This window comes from Elgaria multicarinata, chromosome 3, assembly GCF_023053635.1.
Source record: "Elgaria multicarinata webbii isolate HBS135686 ecotype San Diego chromosome 3, rElgMul1.1.pri, whole genome shotgun sequence".
Taxonomy (NCBI): Eukaryota; Metazoa; Chordata; class Lepidosauria; order Squamata; family Anguidae; genus Elgaria; species Elgaria multicarinata.
Genome location: NC_086173.1, coordinates 103,405,351 through 103,424,923, shown reverse-complemented (window position 1 = coordinate 103,424,923; position 19,573 = coordinate 103,405,351). Strand labels below are relative to the sequence as shown.

General features: G+C 41.6%; 1 protein-coding gene across 4 annotated transcripts in view; it reads right to left on the bottom strand.

The window, feature by feature from the left end:
• The window catches only part of ACY1 (aminoacylase 1), a 36,028-nt gene that overhangs the window by 9,486 nt on the left and 6,969 nt on the right, over nt 1-19,573 (bottom strand). For all 4 annotated transcript variants that reach the window (XM_063121126.1, XM_063121130.1, XM_063121128.1 and 1 more), the window contains 6 exons: nt 16,534-16,598; nt 11,716-11,820; nt 9,635-9,729; nt 8,967-9,043; nt 1,390-1,479; nt 391-447 (listed from right to left, as the gene is read on the bottom strand). In XM_063121126.1, the coding sequence (XP_062977196.1) occupies nt 391-447; nt 1,390-1,479; nt 8,967-9,043; nt 9,635-9,729; nt 11,716-11,820; nt 16,534-16,598 (489 nt within the window). The remainder of the gene's footprint in view (nt 1-390; nt 448-1,389; nt 1,480-8,966; nt 9,044-9,634; nt 9,730-11,715; nt 11,821-16,533; nt 16,599-19,573) is intronic.

Here is a 19,573-nt window from a genome sequence, read left to right as displayed (position 1 = left end):
ATATACTGTAACTGTGACAATGAATCCACAGATTATAATCTTCTGAGAGAGTGAAAAACAGCTGGGGCTAAGAATGATAAAATGCTAGTCTAATTCCAAGAGGAGGCTGGTTTCATTATCTCTTTTGGCTCCTCCAAGAAGCCCTACAACTTAGAGAAGACATGCATATGGAAAACCACAGAAAGCATTCAGGAGAATCCATGCTTTTCTTGGGAAAGAAACATATGCAAACATTATGTTCATCCTGCATTTTTACTACAGATCTTAAGCTGCAGGACTTTAAAAAGTAAGATCAGAAGTAACCACAAATAAAGAGAGGAGGGGGAGAGAGACAGAGTCAGACAGAGAGAGAGAGAGAGAGAGAAAGATGGAATCCCAAATCTTACTCACACCATGGGCATTTCTCGCCATAGAATACAGTGAAATTGTCTGTTGGATTCGCCAGACCTGGGAGAAGACAGAGAATAGCAGCAGCAAAAAACAAACTTAGTTAAAAGATGCAACAGGCTCAGGGTCCCCAGGCTTTTTGAACCTGTGGGTACATTTGGGAATTTGAAAAACTGATGCGAGCACCACTACAAAACAGCTTTCATTGAGATGTGGCTAGTCACATTATAGCTACGGGGTGGGGTGGGGCTGTTTAGGTAAGAGGTTGTAGGGGAGAGAAATAATGAGGCTAGAGAGGGGAAAATGCAAAGAGTTGCTTCCTAGCCCGCCGAATCTTTTTAAATCCACAGACCTTTCCCCTTCGCTCTTTCTCTCTTTCCCCTCCCAGCCTCTAGCCTCACTATTTCTCTCTCCCTGCCCCTTTCTGCGCTATTTCTCCCGCTTCCTAGCCCCTAGCCTTCCTATTTCTCTCCCCTCCACCTCTTTACTTCACTTTTCTCACCCCGCCTTGCCTCTAGTCTTGCTCTTTCTCTCCCCTCTCCCCTTTTGCCTTGCTTTTTCTTCCTGCCAGCTCAACAACTGACCAGTGGAAAGTTCAGGAACAGGAAGGAGAACCTGGCACCCTAACATTTTTCTTTTTTATTAATGTAATGTTTCTTGAAAGGGGCATGGAGTGAAGAGCCGTGTGGGTGCGGCATCAGGGAGCCAGGCATTAGGTTTTTTGTAACACCTTTTGAAGGAATCGTGCCATCAGCTAAGTGGCTAAGCATTCATTAATCTCATGCAGGTGAAGATACCATTGTCCTTATGCCAGGAAACTTAAATTATCTTCACCAAAACTGTACAGATGAATCTTATAACCACAGAGGATCTTTCTCTCACATAGGCAATAGTAAGCACTGAGGAAGAAGTCCAGCTAATCGCCAGCAATAATTTTAACAAGAGGAAAATCAAAAACAGACAGGCTGGTTCTATTATACAATCACGACCCAAAATTCTCACCTTCATCCAAGGCAAAGCCAACATTAAGTGTGGCAAACTCAGGTCTCTTCACAAACATTTCCATCCCCTTGTGGCCCCCGATCTCTTCATCTGCATAAAAAATGAGAAACCAGATAAGTAAATTATCAAATAACCCCCTTCGCTTTATTCTCTAGACCAGCTAAATCTATACATTCCAGTGTGGAAAGGAGCCAAAAGCTTGTTGCAATGCAGAACTCTCCACAGGGAGCTAGAGATCTTTTGCCCATGGCAATTCAGTCCACAGCGGTGACACTTCTTGGCCCTGGAACAATTTATGGAGGATAAACAGTTCCTTTTTCTTCAAAAGCTATTCATCGGCCTCTTGAGAACTGTGCCCTCAGAGCTGTGATGCACAAACTGTTTTCTGCTGTCAAGCAGAAACCTGCCTACCTGTTCAAAGGGCCAGGAAGTCACAACTGAGAATAATACTGAAAAGGCCGCAGGAATAGCCTGTATCCATATTTTGGTGTAACTGGGCAGCAATAGAGGGACAGACTAGATACACCATGGGAGAACTATGATTAGCTCCCCCTGATGTCTTACCATGCATTTCCCCCCCCCCCAATTTAAATCCTACCCAAAGCTATGGAGAAGAAAGGTACCTGTATTGTATCTGACTTCTAACCCCTCTGCAGTTCATAGCAGCAGCTTGGGGAGCAGGTCAATTTAAGTCAGGGAAACGATGCAAGAGGAAATGCGTAGCTCCTTTCCCCAAGTGCCATGGCCCAGATCCAGACTGGGAGACATTGCAGCTACTTTTAATCAAAGAAAATGGCATCGGGAGAGCTGATCACAGCCCTCAGTCAGCACATAATAGTTTAGCTTGGAGCGTCTTGCTCGTGCATATGCATCCTCTGTATCTGCCCTCTAGCGTTCCAAGAGTGATACTGTAGAAGGGGAGGCAAAGAATTCCAGGACTTACAAAGACTGCCTCTTTCCAGCTGGGGCTCCAGAGACAAAGCCACCTGCACAACCACCAGGTACGAAGTTTGATCCTCCAGCTAATCTGTAACATCTCTCGAACAAGCAGCCATCAAAGAAGGCCACAAAAGGGCTTTGGGGTGGCTTTTTATGAGGCTGGTTACTGACAGCAGACAGGGGCAGTGGTGACAATTTGTATGGCAGGGGTTGCAATTAATAGGGATGGATGGATTTGCCTGGTGTAATTTAGGAGGTGAAAGGGGAGAGCTGTTAGTGCTGCTGCTGCCGCCGCCTTATCTGCTGGGACTCTGGCACTTTCCCTGATTGCAGAGAGTTATAAAACGGCTGCATCAGCCATGTTGTTAAAGTGGATAAGAGAAATGTCTGAAAAAGAGAGAGAGAGAGAAAGAGAGAGAGAGAGAGAGAGAGAGAAGGCTGTGCAGAAGAGATAGTCAGAAAAGTCTTTCAAACTATCTCTTCTGCACAGCCTTCTCTCTCTCTCTCTCTCTCTCTCTCTTGCCTCAAGTAGGTTAACATGCACTGTGCAGACATGGAGACCGAATTGACGGGACCATTCGAGCCAAGGTTACAAAATCGACTCCACCCGACAGATGGAAGGGAACAGGCAACAACAATTTGCAATCAGACGTGATTAGAAAGGGCGAAGACGGGAGACGGCTATTTGGTGAGTGAAACCTTTAATCCCATGGACCCTGACGGGAAATGGAGGGAGTGGGTGTTCACAATTGACCTCAGAAATGGGAAGCTTATAGTCAGTATTGGAAAAGAGTCCCCGAGCCCATTGGGGTTGTTGTCTCTGGGAAAGCTTTCATTGAAATTGAAATTGAGATTTTGAAACTGTAACAGTGTAACAATGAGTTAAAAATGTTTGTGACTGTGAATGAATGTCTTTTTTATGTTAGATTGTGGATTTTTTTGAACTTGATCCAAAGTTAATTTCAGCTGTGTCATTGGAATCAATTTGCAAACATAGAAATGTAATTGAGTAAATGTACCTCTCAAAGGATCGCCCTTTAGTGTTGGAATGTGAATTACAGAAAAGTTGGTGTTGTGTTAAAATGAAAGGAAAAAAATTGTCAGTTTGTGTTTTCCACCCGGCCCAAGTGAAAGAAATTTGAAGTTTTTGTTTTCCTTCTCCTCCCTAGTGTTTTTTGCTTCTCCTATGCTTAGCAGCTAGAGATAAGCAGTTTTGTTCAGTGAAAGTTTTTGTTTTAGATTTTGAAGACTTTGTGTATTTTGTCTTTCACAAACCTCAGATAATTAGAAAATGTAGAACCCCATTTTCACGGAAGAAATGTCTTCCATAGCTTTGAAGATTCACTGCCTGAGTTGAAAAGCTCAAGTCCTTGTTGCCAACCGTTTTGCCAAGATGAGAGAAAGAAAAAGTATGTTGTTAAAAGTGGATAAGAGAAATGTCTGAAAAAGAGAGAGAGAGAGAAAGAGAGAGAGAGAGAGAGAGAGAGAGAGAAGGCTGTGCAGAAGAGATAGTTTGAAAGACTTTTAAAAAGGTTGTTTTGGTTGTTTTGCAAAGATGTTGATTTGAAGTGAAGTTGATTTGAAGAAGAGTAAAGTATGTGAATAGCAGAGGTGAAGAAGATGAGAAGTTGAAACGTAGTGAAAAAGGAAAGTGTTTGAAGGTTAGTGTACGTGGCATGGTTTTTGACCAGAAAGAAAAGGGGGGTGAAGAAGCCCTGCCTTGAAAAAGTTAGTGAATGGACAATCTTGCATCCTCTGCTGATGAAGATTGGAAATACTGAATTGCTATATTTTTGTGTGTGTTTTGAACGTTGTGTTCTGAAAATTGCCCAGTGGTTCTTTTTTTGGGGCAGAGATATTCTAACTTTGGCCTAATAGAACTTTTGAAATGCTTTGAGCCCTGAGCCTGAGCCCTAAATGCAACTACAATTGAAGCCTAAAAGCACCCCTGTGTTCTTGCATCAGTATCCTTTGAAATTAGAAGCCAGAAGAAGAATACAACTATTGCTTTTTAAAAATGGACTTGTGAAATGATTAAAGCAATTAAAAACTCCAGCTTGCATCACTATGTTTGCCCTACCAGCCTCAAGTGTGCTGTGCCAAAAACGTGGCACAGACCAGTGGAGTACAGTGGCAGAAGCTAACACCTGAACCCTGCCTGCCAGTCCAGATATGAGATCAACCTCCTCGTGGACCCAAGGCTTGCCTCATTGAATCCTGCCACGTTGATACCTGAACTACAAAGAAAAGAAGTTCCAGAGCATGAATGCCTTGAAGTCTTGCAACTTGGCACCAAACTTCGCCCAGACCTATATGATGACCTCGAGTTGTTTACTGATGGATCCAGCTACAATTGTACAACAAGCAGCTGAACTCGTAGTATGCACAGAAGCCCTGATGCTTGTTTCAGGCAAAGGACTATATTTACTGATTCAAAATATCACATGGACAGATTTGGAAAGAAAGAAGATTTGTGACTGCCCATGGAGCAGTGACCCATGGAGAATTAACAGTTGATCTGTTAAAAGCCCTGATGTTGCCAAAAGAATTGGCTAATTTGTCTACAAGCGAGCTGCCATAATTGGAGCTAGCCCATTTCTCAGTATTTGAATCCACCTTATGAAAAAGAAGACTTGGAATTAGCACAATAACTCTAAGTTTTCGAGAACCCAGAAAGATGGGATTTGTTACCCCTGATGTGCCAAGAATCATCATGACCTCCCTGTCATGACCTCCCTGAATCAGCCAAAGAATATAAATGCACAGTGAATTGTTTTTACTGGCTTCATTTGTAAATGCATCAAAAGAGAGGCCTCTGCAGACATGGACTTGTTATCTTTTTTTAAGAATCCAATTGACTTTGTTGAAATGTAAAAGTTTTTTGAACACCTACTTGTTTTTGTTCAGGTTTTCTTGCCTGAAACCATAAAATCAGATCTAGAAAGCTATTTTACTTCTTAGGTAGTGTAGAACATGGCACTTTTGTCCTAAAAATAGGCTGGCATCTCATGAAGATTCCAGTCTGGTAGGCAGATAGAGTTAATAGGACCCTGAAAAGAGACCCTAGCAAAAATTAAATTAGAAATTTCCTTGAAATGGGTGGATGTATTTCCAATTGCATTGTTAAAGTCAGAAAAAGTCTTAAATTGTTTCATTTTGAGCTAATGTTTGGCTTTTCCTCTCAGTTTTTAGTGGGGGAACAAGAAAGAATTAAATAGGAATTGGGAAATGTTTTATTCCAAGAATATGTAATTGCCCTGCAGTTTTCTCTTTTCCAGCTCCATCGTTACCTGCACCTTTCCAGAGATTGTCGTTAGAAGAACCCTGCCTATTCCAGCCTACCTGCTTAAAGTAGGACCCCAGGATTGAGAAAGCCCTTGCTGCTTTGTACTTGTAAGTTGTAAGTGAAATTATTATAGACAGATAAATGGACACATTGTTCTAAAATAAAGCCTCCCCTGTGCCAGAAGGACACAGGCAAAGCAAAGTTCATCTGCCTTCTGGTGCACCGGAAGCCACCAGCAACATAGGCGAAAAAACCAGCACGGAGCAACCTAGGTACTCAACCCAACATTTAAAAGACACTAAAGTTATCTTACATGTGTGTGAAGATTGTGTAGTTGTAATTTTGATAATTCTTACTTTAGTAGGTTCCAAGTGTTTCTTTAATTGTCATAGCAAATGTTTTTAAGAAAGGATTTGTGCCTTTTACCACTCATAAGTGACTTGGCTTCGTTCCACAACTGCCAAATGTTCTTTGCAAAAGCTTATCTTCCTGCCCTGCAAAAGCTTGTGATCACCACACAAGCCAAAATATCAGAATTGTGTACACATATTATGATTCTACCCAAGGACTTTTAGAGCCCTACGGTAGTTGTAAATGAAAGTTAACAAAGAATAGCAGAGTTGGAAGGGGCCTACAAGACCATCAAGTCCAACCCCCTGCTCAGTGCAGGAATCCACCCTAAAGCATCCCTGACAGTTAGTTGTCCAGCTGCCTCTTGAATGCCTCTAGTGTGGGAGAGCCCACAACCTCCCTAGGTAACTGATTCCACTGTTGCACTGCTCTAACAGTTAGGAAGTTTTTCCTGATGTCCAGCCGGAATCTGGCTTCTTTTAACTTGAGCCCGTTATTCCGTGTCTTGCATTCTGAGAAGAGATCCTGGCCCTCCTCTGTGTGACAACCTTTTAAGTATTTGAAGAGTGCTATCATGTCTCCCCTCAATCTTCTCTTCTCCAGGCTAAACATGCCCAGTTCTTTCAGTCTCTCTTTATAAGGCTTTGTTTCTAGACCTCTGATCATCCTGGTTGCCCTTTTCTGAACACGCTCCAGCTTGTTTGTGTCCTTCTTGAATTGTGGAGCCCAGAACTGGACGCAGTACTCTAGGTGAGGCCTAACCAGGAGTGAATAGAGAAGAACCAGTACCTCACGTGATTTGGAAGCTATACTTCTCTTAATGCAGCCCAAAATAGCATTTGCCTTTCTTGCAGCCATATTGTGCTATTGGCTCATATTCAGCTTGTGATCTACAACAATTCTCGTTTGTAGTATTGCTGAGCCAAGTGTCCCCCATCTTGTAACTGTGCATTTAGTTTCTATTCCCTAAATGTAGAACTTGGCATTTATTCCTATTAAGTTTCATTCTGTTGTTTTCAGCCCAGCACTCCAGTCTATCAAGATCACTTTGAAGTTTGTTTCTGTCTTCCAGAGTATTAGCTATCCTACCCAATTTTGTGTCATCTGCAAATTTGATCAGCGTTCCCTACACCTCCTGACAAATCCATTTCGGCTTCTAGTAATCACTGCATTGATTTCAAGGTGTTTACAGATTGACTTCTTTATAATCTGCTCCAGAATTTTCCCAGACTGACTGGTCTGTAGTTCCCATGTTCCCAGGTTCCTTTTTGTTTTTTTGAAGATAAGGACAACGTTAGCCCTCCTCCAGTCGTCCGGCACCTCACCCATCTTCCATGATTTTACAAAGATAATAGACAAGAGTTCTGAGAGTTCTTCTGCTAGCTCCTTCATTACTCTTAGATACAGTTCATCGGGCCCTGGAGATTTAAACTCATTCAGGGAAATTAGGTGTTCTTTGACCATTTCTTTATCAATCTCAAACTGCAATCCTGCCTCCTCAAACTTCTGCTTCACTTTTTCCAGGAAGGAGTCATAGACCCGCTTTTAAGAGAAGACCGAGGCAAAGTAGGAATTAAGCTCTTCAGCCTTTTCTTTGTTGTCTGTTATCAATTTGCCTTCCTCATTAAGCAGTTGAACCACCCACTGATGATCTATTTAGATGGCTCACTAGTTAGTTGTCCAATATAGAGTAGTTAAAAGAGGGATTTCTTGCATTGTATTTTGTTCCATTGTAATTATTTTTGTTTATCCTTGCTTTTTGCCTTCCCTGTATTTTGTCTTTTATGAAAAATCTTGCAAAGTCTGTAATCCACCAGCAAATGTATTTGTATTGTGAAGCCTTAGCCACAGATGATCTAAAAGAAGTTAGCAAGCTTGATTTTTAAATTGCTTTAAAGGGGGGAAAATGTTAGCAGAACCACCTCCATTTTTAACAGGAAACTGTAAAATCTCCATTGCACTCCAAGCAAAATGTCAAAATGCCCTGTATGAGAATGTCTCCTTGTGTGCGTCCTTGCATCCTTGATTACTAATATAAACAAGAGTCCTGGCTCCAGCTGTCTGTGTCGAAGTTAACTCTCTGTAACTTACTGTCAGGCCAAAGGTATTGTTTACAGGACTGTTTAGCATAATTAGCTATGCCTCAGTGTTATGTTCTGATTGGTTAATGCTGCTACTGGGCCCTGCCCCTTGAAAGCTTTAATACTGTACCATATTCCCTATGTCTTTTGTCTGATTGCTCCCTTTGAAGAGACCAGGCCTTGATTACTAATCAATAAAGCGCTTTTGAACCCTCTGTCGCTGGAATGGTGGAGTCGTGCTTAAGGGCTGTTTGGATCTCGTCCTTGGGTGAAAAGAACATTGATCTAACAATGTGATGGTACCTTGAGCAGCTGTTTGGATTTCTCTAGATTTCTACTCTCTAAAAAAAAAAAACTGGGGAAGGAGAAGGACTGGCACTTTTAAAACTTGGGCAAAGCGGATGAGAGAATTGCGGGGGAGCAGAAAATATTAAGGGCAAGGAATATTAGTAAATGGGAAAGAATCAGGCATTTGAAATCACAACCACTTTCTCTTGATAAAAGATGTAATTTTTCAAGTGCTTGTTTTGCCTATTTATTTCTGCCTCCCTCCTCCTCCCATGTTGTTTCACTAGTTAAACTGAGTGTCCTTTGGGGACAGCAATGTGTGCTGTTGCCAAGAAAAAAGAAACTGCTTGTCATTCAAACCAATGCAGAGAAAGTATTCTGCAGCTGATCCACGCTGAAAAGATTTAAGTACTTTGCTAGCTTCTACGTGTTCCCTGGGGTGCTTAGTTTGCAGGCAATTTGCCTGTGGGAAGAGTATCCACACACATACGCCCCAACAAAGAGACTGGATCACCCCGTCTTTTGCTCCTAGCACTTTGGGCAAATGCTAAGAGGCAACCAGCTACACAGGATATACTACGACTATTAGGCAGTATAGAAATGCAATAAATAAATACTTTTATTTTACTCACCTGGGACGAAGCTCATATGAATTGTTCGTGGAAAGTGTTTCCCTTCAGCTTTTAGTCTCCGGATGGCCTCTATGTACCTAAAAGGAAAGAAGCCTGATTTAGCGGCTGATGAGGACCCAGAGATGCTTGGCCTATTCTCAATCAGAATCATACACAGATAAAAAAAAAAAAGATGAGATATTTGATTTAAAGAAAACAGGTGTGATGATGCAAAGGAGTCACTGCTACATGGTTCAGAATCATCTCACTCCTAAGACTTGCCTTGCAGGGCTGAACAGGCGTAAGCTGTCCATAGTAAAATGGTCAAAGTGGTTGCACATCTCTTTCCTTCTTGCGTGCTTTAACCACACACTATTCAGCCAGCTACCACATGTGTCAGAAGTCTGCCTATTGCAGTTTACCTTTTGGGCACCGGACTGATCGCTATTTAATGCAAGGCATAAGAACATGGACATGGTGGTTAATTAGGATTAACTTGTCCACTGACGTTTACCATTTGCTACGGATGGACACAGACATCACTGAAATGGGTACTTTGCATCAACTGTGATAGGATGGAATGATCCTCTCCGCCATCTCTCTTCTCTTCTAGCATTCTCCAGGACGAAATGCACAAAGCTGCGCTCTCTATAAACGCATGCATACTTAGGGCATGGGGCTGCACTTACTGGATAGAGACACATTTCATATCTTGGGCTCCACGTGCATAGATATTTCCCTCAGAGTCCTTGAAGGCTGAAAAGGGATCATAGCGCCAATATTCCTGTAGGGAGGAAACCCACACAACACACCTCAGGAGGACAAGCATGGAAGAGAACACAAGGCTTTGCACATGGAACAGCCTGACTAACGCAGCAAAAGAAAAGCCCTTGAGTGCAGCTTTCTGTTAAGAGCAAACTGATATCATCCTTCAAAATTGCTAGCTTGAGCAGTATCTTTCGTTGGATCTTTGAAGAGCTGACTGTGAATCAGCCTTAGTATCATACCTCAAGTCCTGTCTGGAAAGACACATATTATTACCCAGAATCAAGCGTTATCTCAGTGCCAAATCATTTCTGTAACAAAGGCAAACAAAAGTATGTCCCCACTGCCATCCAAGAGAGCAACAGCTGCAACAGCCAATCTGCAATAAGACGTTTGCATGGCTCACAGATTCAGTCCAGTCTGACTTGGCTGCAGAGTGAAGCAGATTTTAGGGACACAGGATCAGGCCCATCCTGCTCAGTATTGCCAACTCTGACTGGCAGTGGCTCTCCAAGATCCCTGACAGGAGTCATTTCTAGCCCTACCTGGAGATGTCCAGGATCGAACCTGACACTTCTGGTACACAAAGCATGTGCTCTGTCACTGAACAATGCCCTTCCCCAATCTTCTCAGCTCAACTGAGAATAAGCAAACATCTGTGGGAAAGTCGCCCTGGCACAGTCTGTAGCTGAGAGAACCAGTGAGGAAATGCCCATTGCTCCCCATCCCAAGAGATCTCAGTGGTTAACAATACCAGATAATAATGTAACGATAAGGAATGCTATTTAGCTCCCTCCTTTGGGGGCAAGGAATTCTTGGGATCCAAATTCTGCTGTATGGTTTGGTAATGCTTTGAATCTAGAAATGCCCTCTCAGAACAGCTGTTCTGTAAACTGTCACTGGCTATTAAAGAAACCAAAGGTGGTGCTGCAAAAAGATTATATATTTGTATGCAGATTTTATATATAACTTGTATCTTTGCCTTTGCTATATACATTTGCTTGCTTTTATGTAATCCGGACCTGGTTAACTAGAAATAATTATTTGCCGTCTGACATGGAGATCACTTTAAATGGAATATATCCTTTTGTATTTGCATTTATTTTAGTAGATGTTTGCGTTGTGATTTAGTTTGTATAGTTTGTATTTTTTTTTTACCTTTCCTTATGTGTCTTGTCTTTGTGGAAAATAAATAAAAGTATTAATTTTTTAAAAAAGAAACCAAAGGTTTACAGCTACTTCATTTTCCCTATAGGTGCTACTCTGTTCATACAAACCTGGGGACTGGAATAATCTGAAGTTCAGGGCCTCCCTTAAATTGAAATTATGGGATTCAGTCAAAGGTATTCTCAATCCCCATCTGTTTTCATTCCAAGAGTGTGTTAACTCTGTTATACGACTAACCTCATCCCAAGTATGGATGATGTGCGTATGAAAATGTATCACACCTACATGAGCACAATAACCTGCATCATCTGGAGATTCAAAATGGAGGGTTATCTGTTGGACCGTAACACTGCCTTTTCTCTTCTGGAGCAACAGGAGGAGGGCCTTCTCTGCTGTGGCACCCCGGCTGTGGAATGAGCTCCCTAAGGAGGTTCGCTTGGGCACCTACATTATATTCTTTTAGATGCCAGGTGAAGGTCTTTTTATTCTCCCAGTATTTTAACAGTGTATAAATTAATTTTAACTTTGCTGTTTTAAATTTGTATTTCAAATTTGTATTTTTGCATTGCTGCTGTTTTTATCTTGGTTGTGCTTTTATATTGTATTTTATATTATGGTTTTATACTGTTGTTTTATACTTTGAATTGTCTTAATTTTGTAAACCGCCCAGAGAGTTTCGGCTATTGGGCAGTATAGAAATGCAATAAATAAATAAATAAAAAACATTTCCTGATGGTTACAAAGCATTCTAGAGAAGGACACATTCGTACCACCACAACCACCTTTTCCCAAAAGCAAGGTGAAAGGCCTGAACCTCCAATATATCAACCCTCCTAACCTCAAACACTGGCACAACATCTGTATGGGAATTCAGCAAGATGGAGCTGAGCTGTGGGTTTGTGCCTTTCCAGGTCAAAATGGTGATCACACGGCCAGGGCAGACCTGCAACAGAAAATGAAGTCAGGTTGGGACTGCTCTGCCTGACTTTGAAATTGTATCAAGAGGAAACTCTGTAGAAGGTTCCCTTGTACAGGAGAACATCTCTCCCAAATAGTCACCTCCATATTCTTCCTGAGAAGCTTAGACACAATGCCTTTTACAAACATATTTTTCTAGCATCATTTTGGATCTTTCCTGCACAAGGCATTTATTGTGTGCTCAGCATTCCCTACTCATTGTGGTTTACAGGTTCTTTAAATGACATTGTAACCCTTCAGTTTTGCTTCTGTTTTTAAATAGCATTTTTGGCGAGTTCCTTTAGGGCAGAGAAAATGTGGTATTATTTATGAAAACAAAAGAAAACAGGTTATCCCTCATGGTCCCTTGCATTATATCACTTCCATCTAAATGGCTTCATATTGTGCAATGGGCCAGCCATTCATTCCTCATATTTTCAGGACTGGACTTTCCTTTCTGTTTGCACTACTTTTCTACTGCGTTGTCCAAGATAGAGCTTCCCCCCTGGTGAAGCACCCATTGTTGCATCTGTACAATTTCAGGGGTGCTGCCTAACTGTGCCAAGACCCAATCACCTGCGTGAGATACTTGAGGGACTTCTGCACCTTTAAGCACTGTTAGTGTTCTTGAGCTAATTTCTTCACTTTGTCTAAAACGGTCTTGTATCTTTTTGTGATGAACAGTTTGTGGTGCTTTTGTGCTTGAAAGGGGGTTATTATTTTCTTTTAGAATGGCAAGAAAAACATTCCATTAACTAAAACAAGGAAAAAGACAAGGTTGCTAGAGCCTAAGGGCACAATCTGATGCATATTGAGACAGAAAAAAAAATGTCCCACAACTCCCAGCATCCCTCCAGTCAATCATGCTGGTTGGGGCATGCTGGGAGTTGTAGGATTTTTTTTCTGTCTAACCATGCATCAGATTATGCCCTAATGGTGACATTGTTCAAACCCAGGCTTACACCATCGCCACTTGATATTGTAGGAAACTAAACCTTGATTTTAGGTGACCAAACAGGAAAACCATTGGAAGACTGTTGTTTCAACGTTTGCCATATGTTGGCAAGGGGACAGGAAAAAAATCTTTATGGACTAGTAGCTTTCATAGATTTATTTGCAAGGCTAAATAAAGTCCATTACCACCTTCCTCAACATGGTGACCTGCAGAAGTTTTGGATTCCAACTCCAATGAACCTCAGTCAGTATGGCCAGCAGTCAGGAATGCTGGGAGTTGTAATCAAAAACATTTGGAGGGCACCACATCAGGGAAGACTTGTTTGTTTATCATGAAGAGAAGGAATAGATGGGACACATGGCACTGTAGGCAGAATCAACGTGAACCTCGGAATCCAAATGCACATGATCCTGCAGAAGCATTTCCGAGATGCTTCTACAGATGTAGGTCCACACAGACGACCGACCGACACACACACACACACACACACACACACTTGATTTCCAAACTTTTTCCAACCCAGAGAGGTTTCAGAAGTTAGACTGATTAAATAATGCTGATGCTATAATGGTCAGAATATAGTTATGAAACAAGCACAGGAGTGCCTATATAGTTAAGCTAGATAGATGAAACTGCATCCATATATGCACGCAGCTAGTAGTGTTTTGTTTAATACTCTTCCGGTCAATTTTCCTACCAATCTGCAATTTATTCTCTCTCCAAGATTTTCTGAACAACCAAATTTCACTTTGATTTTTTAAAACAGCATTATCTGCTGTATTAGGTTTAGCATCATGTGACTTGTGCAGTAGTACAAAGAACAGCATGGCAACCCTCTTCTCTTCACACTTGCAGGATGCTTATAGATAGCTGTCATAGTACTCAACCAATTTTCAATTATTATACCATCCAATGGAATTATTTTTATGTTCCTGTATGACTGTATTAGACCTCAGATAACTTTCATAATTGCCTGGTCAGTTTGTTGTCTTTTGAGTCCAGAATGCTCATTCTCATAACCTTTCACATAATATATACCCATTCTTCGTGATGCCTGGTGTATACTCGAGTCAATTTGGCTTCTTGTGATTCCAGTTGCTTAGAATAAAGGCTCCAAGCTTACTAGCTACAAACATGCAGAAAAAAATCATAGTGACCTGACCATGTGTCATGTCAGAATCCATTTAAGCTCTTTAAGAGAACAGCTAGTAAACTTATCAGCTTGATATAGCACAGAGACTGGACAGCTGGAAGATGGTGCAGGTTTTACCCATTGTGCTGAATGTTACATGAGATCAGCAACTTAGCTCTTTTTAAGTTACTCAGTTTTTAAGTTTCACTCAGCATAAATGGGGGGGGATCATACTCTCCTCTTCTAGCTACCCACTCTGTGCTGTAGCAAGCTAATAAGTTCAGGAGCTGTTCTCTTTGGCATTTTCCACAAGTTTCTTTTCCCCAGAGCTCTGGGTTATATAGGGCCTCTTTCATATAAAGCTGCAGCATCATGGGAGCCACTTCTCCATGGTTCAATCCCAAGCAGCCTGGAGCTGCATGTGAATGCTGCAAATATATGGGGCCAAGAGTGAGGGTGCTAGTCACAGGGGAGAAATCCCAGCCCACATAGTTGCATCATTCACACATGCAGCTTTGTGGGATTGCACCATGGAGAAGTGGCTTCTGTGCCAGGTGAAAGAGGCCTCATTACTGAAACAAGAGTGTTATTCACCATCAGTCGTATGATTCTATTCAACTTTGGACCTGTTTCTGAGAACTGAAGGCTGTACGTTATGTTATTTTAAACTTGTAAGCATTCTTTGTGTAGATATCTGGTATAGTGGTTAGAGTGTTGGACAAGGACTAGAGAGACCCAAGTCCCACACACTCAATCTAACATAGTTCACAGGGTGGCTGTGAGGGGAGAGAAGGAACCATGCAGGCTTCCCTGAGCTCCTTGGAGGAAGCGGGGAGGGTTAGAAATGTAATAAATAAATGGTTCCATTGCCAGTCTGGAACATGTTTGAGTCCTAGGGAATGGGGACTATGGGCATGGGTTTATTACCAGGGAATCATCTGATCAATGGATGCCAAAAAAGCCAGAGGCAAAGTGGTGGCACCAAGGATATAGTTTATTCTAAAATCTAACACATTTCGGACCTTAAGGGCTCTTCCTTAGGGTAATTCGATATATGGAAGATGTAACTTCTATTTTGTACCTACGGTCTCCTACACTCTGATCAAGCCATGTGGAGGGAAAAGTTCTGGTCGGTTGTTTTATTATATGTAACAAACCTCTTGCAGTCTGTAATCCCTTGCAAAGCTCGCTGGCTATCCCATTAATCTGTTATTTCAGGTACCCAGTCTATTTCTGAACAGATCCACCCTGACCTTTCCAGCTTCGTGTGCTGGATAGTTGATAAAAATGATTGTCACGCAAACTAAATACATTTTTGTTACAAGGGGGGGAAAACAATTATGCAAGAAAGGTAACATTACTGGATGCTCATTAATTAATTTAAATGACTCTTGTAAATAAGTCATTTCAAAAATTGGAGGATGCTTGTAGTTTAGTATTTATCATGACAGCCAGCCATTTTTAAAAGATGCTACCAACCACAAGCCTGGAGTCTTGCAGCATTATTTAATTCCTTTCAGGAATATTCACATAACCATCTTCCACAACAGCTTTTTGCAAATGTAGTATTTGCTGTAAGATATGGGAAAGCTTCAACATGTCGATATGTGCTGACAAACACAGGAAGCACGCAAATGGCTCCACTCATCAGTGCTTTACAAGAGCAAGGTTTAATTACTAGTATTGTCGTACCATAGGTAATATTGATTTGTGTAAAGAGATTATTATTGTCACCAACCTACTCAGAGTGAGTTTACATGATTAACAAATCGAAAGACATTATTCTCTCACTACTGGAGTTGACTGATTAACTGATCTCCAAACTGTGGAAAAGTGTCCTCTGGAGAAGTGTTATAGAACCCACTTCTCTGGCCACAAGGAAACAATGTTGGGCTGTGAACATAATGCAGCAATTCCAAATTTTGGAATCCAACACTGTGGTCTACATCTCACCCATTATTAATAGGAACCTTTTGAAGGGTTTGCCAATGCCATCTTATTCCTGCTGCTTAAAAACTTCTCTACACTTTATCTACTTTTGATTTTGTTGCAGCATTCAGATCCGAGCTCTACACAAAGAACTTTTCCTTTCCTGCTTTCACTCTATATAACTTCTAGGTGGTGCTGTGCTTTAGCGGAATAGGGCAAATAAACAAGTAAAAAAAAATACCTTTTCTTTCATCATCGTAAGTGATACCCCATTTCCCCCCACTCTCCCCCACCGCCCAGAAAAAGTGCTCTTAATAAATAGAAGCAAAACAGAAAGCATCATGATGTCCTCTAAAGACCCTGTAAACATCCATGAGTAAGGAATCACCAGTGCACAATAAATGCCTCATGTAGAAAAGCTGTTAGCCAGATGATAGAGTAACATTATACATTCTAAAAAGGCTAGTGAAGAATCTCTCCTCATGGTCGCAGAACAAGCAGACAGAATGGAGGTAAACACCAAGTACCGTTGTGATACCCTATTTCACCTGTAGAACGGGAAATTAAAGACATCTCCCCTCTCAAGTCATAAGCATAGAGACACCATGCAAGAGCAAACCAGGCATGGTTAATCAAGAATCCCAACAGAATCCAGAGAGGGGCAAGGGTTTCTCATTACTTACCTCCACTTTCTGACACTGTAGGCCAAGCTCAGAAGCTATTCTCTCCAGAAATTTTACTGCTGTGTCTGGAAGGAAGGAGGAAATCACAATGAAAATCACAAATGTCAACACAGTCTCTCTTCATTTCAATCAACTTTCAATCAATAACATCAGTGTATAGCCTCTACAAAACCAGTGTCTATTGTGCCCTGAGCAGCACAAGCCGCAGAACACTCTCTCAGAGGTGGGCAACAAATGGAGTTGAAGCATTGGACAAGGTTTGGCAAGAAATTATTTCAGGGAAGACATCTTGCTTGCACACTCTGCCATTCTAAAATCTCTCTTCAACATGCTTCAAAGCTCATTTGCTTGACCCCTTTCTTTTATATATAGCATTTATCTATCTTGTGCATTTTCTGCTAAGCATTTTTAATGATAGCAGACATTGCTGTGGAAAGGCACACAACAACTTGCCTAAAGCCACTGAGTTAGCACTGAGCCATACAGGGATGGCCAGAGGGCCACAGTCATTCTCCCTTACTTGTTCAAGAGGGAGCACCCCAGTTCACCCAGCTCATACAGAGTGCAAAAATACAATCCTCCCTTAAAGCAGGGGGAGGAGAGTATAAAACCCTAAAAATTGATGAACTACAGTGTTCAAAAAACCATAGGGTTTAGGATATCACTCCAGTTTTTGTTTACAATGAGGGCTCCATCCATTCACTCATCAGGTTACCAATGGCACCCCCCTCCTGCCCCCCAAGTTCAGAGTTGCTGAGATAGTGGAGAGGTCAGTCTCTCACTTAACACTGGTTTTGCAGATGGACACAGGCACTGGGAAAGGGGAAGTCCAGCGTGATTTGAGAGAAAAGACCCTGCCCTCTTCTTTTGCTTTCTACGTGAATATTGCTTGATGGATAAAGACACTGCATGGAAATAGCTATGAGCAGTAGTCCAACATATTAATTATTCTTGAAAGGTTCTCAACTTAAGAACAGCCATGCTTGATCAGACCAAGGGTCCATCTAGTCCAGTGGCCAATCAGCTACCTGTGGGGAACCCACAAGCAGGACATGAGCGCAACAGCACCTTCCTAGTGATGTTCCCCACTAACTGGTGTTCTTAATCATACTCGCTCTGATACTGGAAATAGCATATAGCCATCAGGACTAGTAGCCATTGATAGCCTTATCCATTATGTATTTGTCTAATCCACTTTTAAAGCCATCAAAATTGGCTTTTGTGGAATACTACAGTTTAACTATGCATTACATGAAGAAGTACTTCCTTTTATCTGTCCTGAATCTCCCACCAATCAGCTTCATGGGATGACCCGGGTTCTAGTCTTATGAGAGAGGGAGGAAAATGACTCCCTATCCATTTTCCCCACATGATGCATAATTTTGTACACCTCCATCATGTCTCCCCTCACTCGCTTTTTCTTCAAGCTAAAGTCTACTCGTTGCTATTAATTCCTGTACGTTGCAACTTTATAATCATGTTTCCTCTTTATACAGCCAGTGAAACAGGTCCATATACAGTATTCATTACATTATTATACTGCCCAGTAGCCTAAGCTTTCTGGGCGGCTCACAATAAAGACCAGGAGCTTGCATGAAATGTTTTGCCTCACTTTTCTTGTAGGGGAAATCATAAGGGCAAGTTCTGCAAAGGACTGTAGGCCATCTTTACAATTACTGACAATGTCCTGAGAGAGTTAAGTTTTTTGTAAATCAGCCCTCCTTTTGGGCGCCCCTCTCAATTTCAGAACCTTTTATGTGGGCCTCCTATATCCATGTATGACAAAACAAAAGGGGGAAACATATTTTGCCTTCACTCCATGGTTCCTCTCAGGAGTTTACTTGGCCAAGCAAACAGAAAACAGAATTTATTAAGTCGCCTTTGATAGATTCTTCTCCCAGCAGGGCCTCTCCAGCAAAACAGAAAAAAAAATACAACAAAAAAACTTTTCTTCCTCCAACAATTCTTGCTGGAGTTTTCTGGCGCAAGCCTCCTACAGTCCTTCTCTCCTTGGACACAGGGAACAATTCATACAGTTTCATTCTGCCTAGCTCAGAGAGTATGCAACACTGACTTTCCAATGAGATTGTCACAGTTTCATCAGGTGTTGTCCTCTCCATAAATCCAGGTCAAGACTTATCCCACTTTTTTTTATGAGCAAAACTTAAATTGATCTTTTCTGCTTCTTTTGCAAACTGAATGAAAAATGTATACTAAATAGATCTCTCTCTCTCTCTCTCTCTCTCTCTCTCTCTCTCTCTCTCTCTCTCTTCCACTTTTCTAACCCCCACTGACATTCACAAGTGACACATATTAGACTACAGGGTTTTTAGCATCACGAGTAAAAAAAAATAACCTGCTGTATGTCTTATGTAGCTAAACAGTATTATGAAATAGCTACAGTGTTGTTTGAACTTGAAATAAATTGGTGTAAGTGTAGATCAAATGCAGATCAGCACAGGTTTATTAAAAATCAGTTCATATCTACCTATAGCATTAAGCTTCAGTTTGTTTCAAAGCAACTTGGCAATACCATATTACTACTAGTCCTTTAGGGGCCAATTCACAAAACTATCTGGACACACAGTTGGTGCCACAGTCAACGACAAGCAAGTCACACGCATGCCGTGCGATGCTTGGGATTTGGTTGTCAGCGTACATTAAAGAGCAGCCACTTCCCTAGCATATCCAATGTATGCTGAAAAGTGCATTCTATGTGTGGTGGCAAGTGCATAAGACCAAAGACTTGGGTGGCTGGGAACCACAACACTGAGAATTTTCAAGCACTTTCCCATGGCCCCAATTCCATGGATGGATGAGTGAATACACCCTCAAGTGATGTCTTTTCAGTCAAAATACATCATCTCACATCTCAAATGGATTTCAACTATGGTTCAAAACACCCAATGTCATGCTATTTAAATGCATCCACCAAACCCAGGCAGCAATCCTGAAGTTCTGTATTCCAGAACAGTCACATTGGCTTCAGTGACCCTACTTCAGATTAGCTGATTTGGGAACTGAAACCAAGGGTGATTTG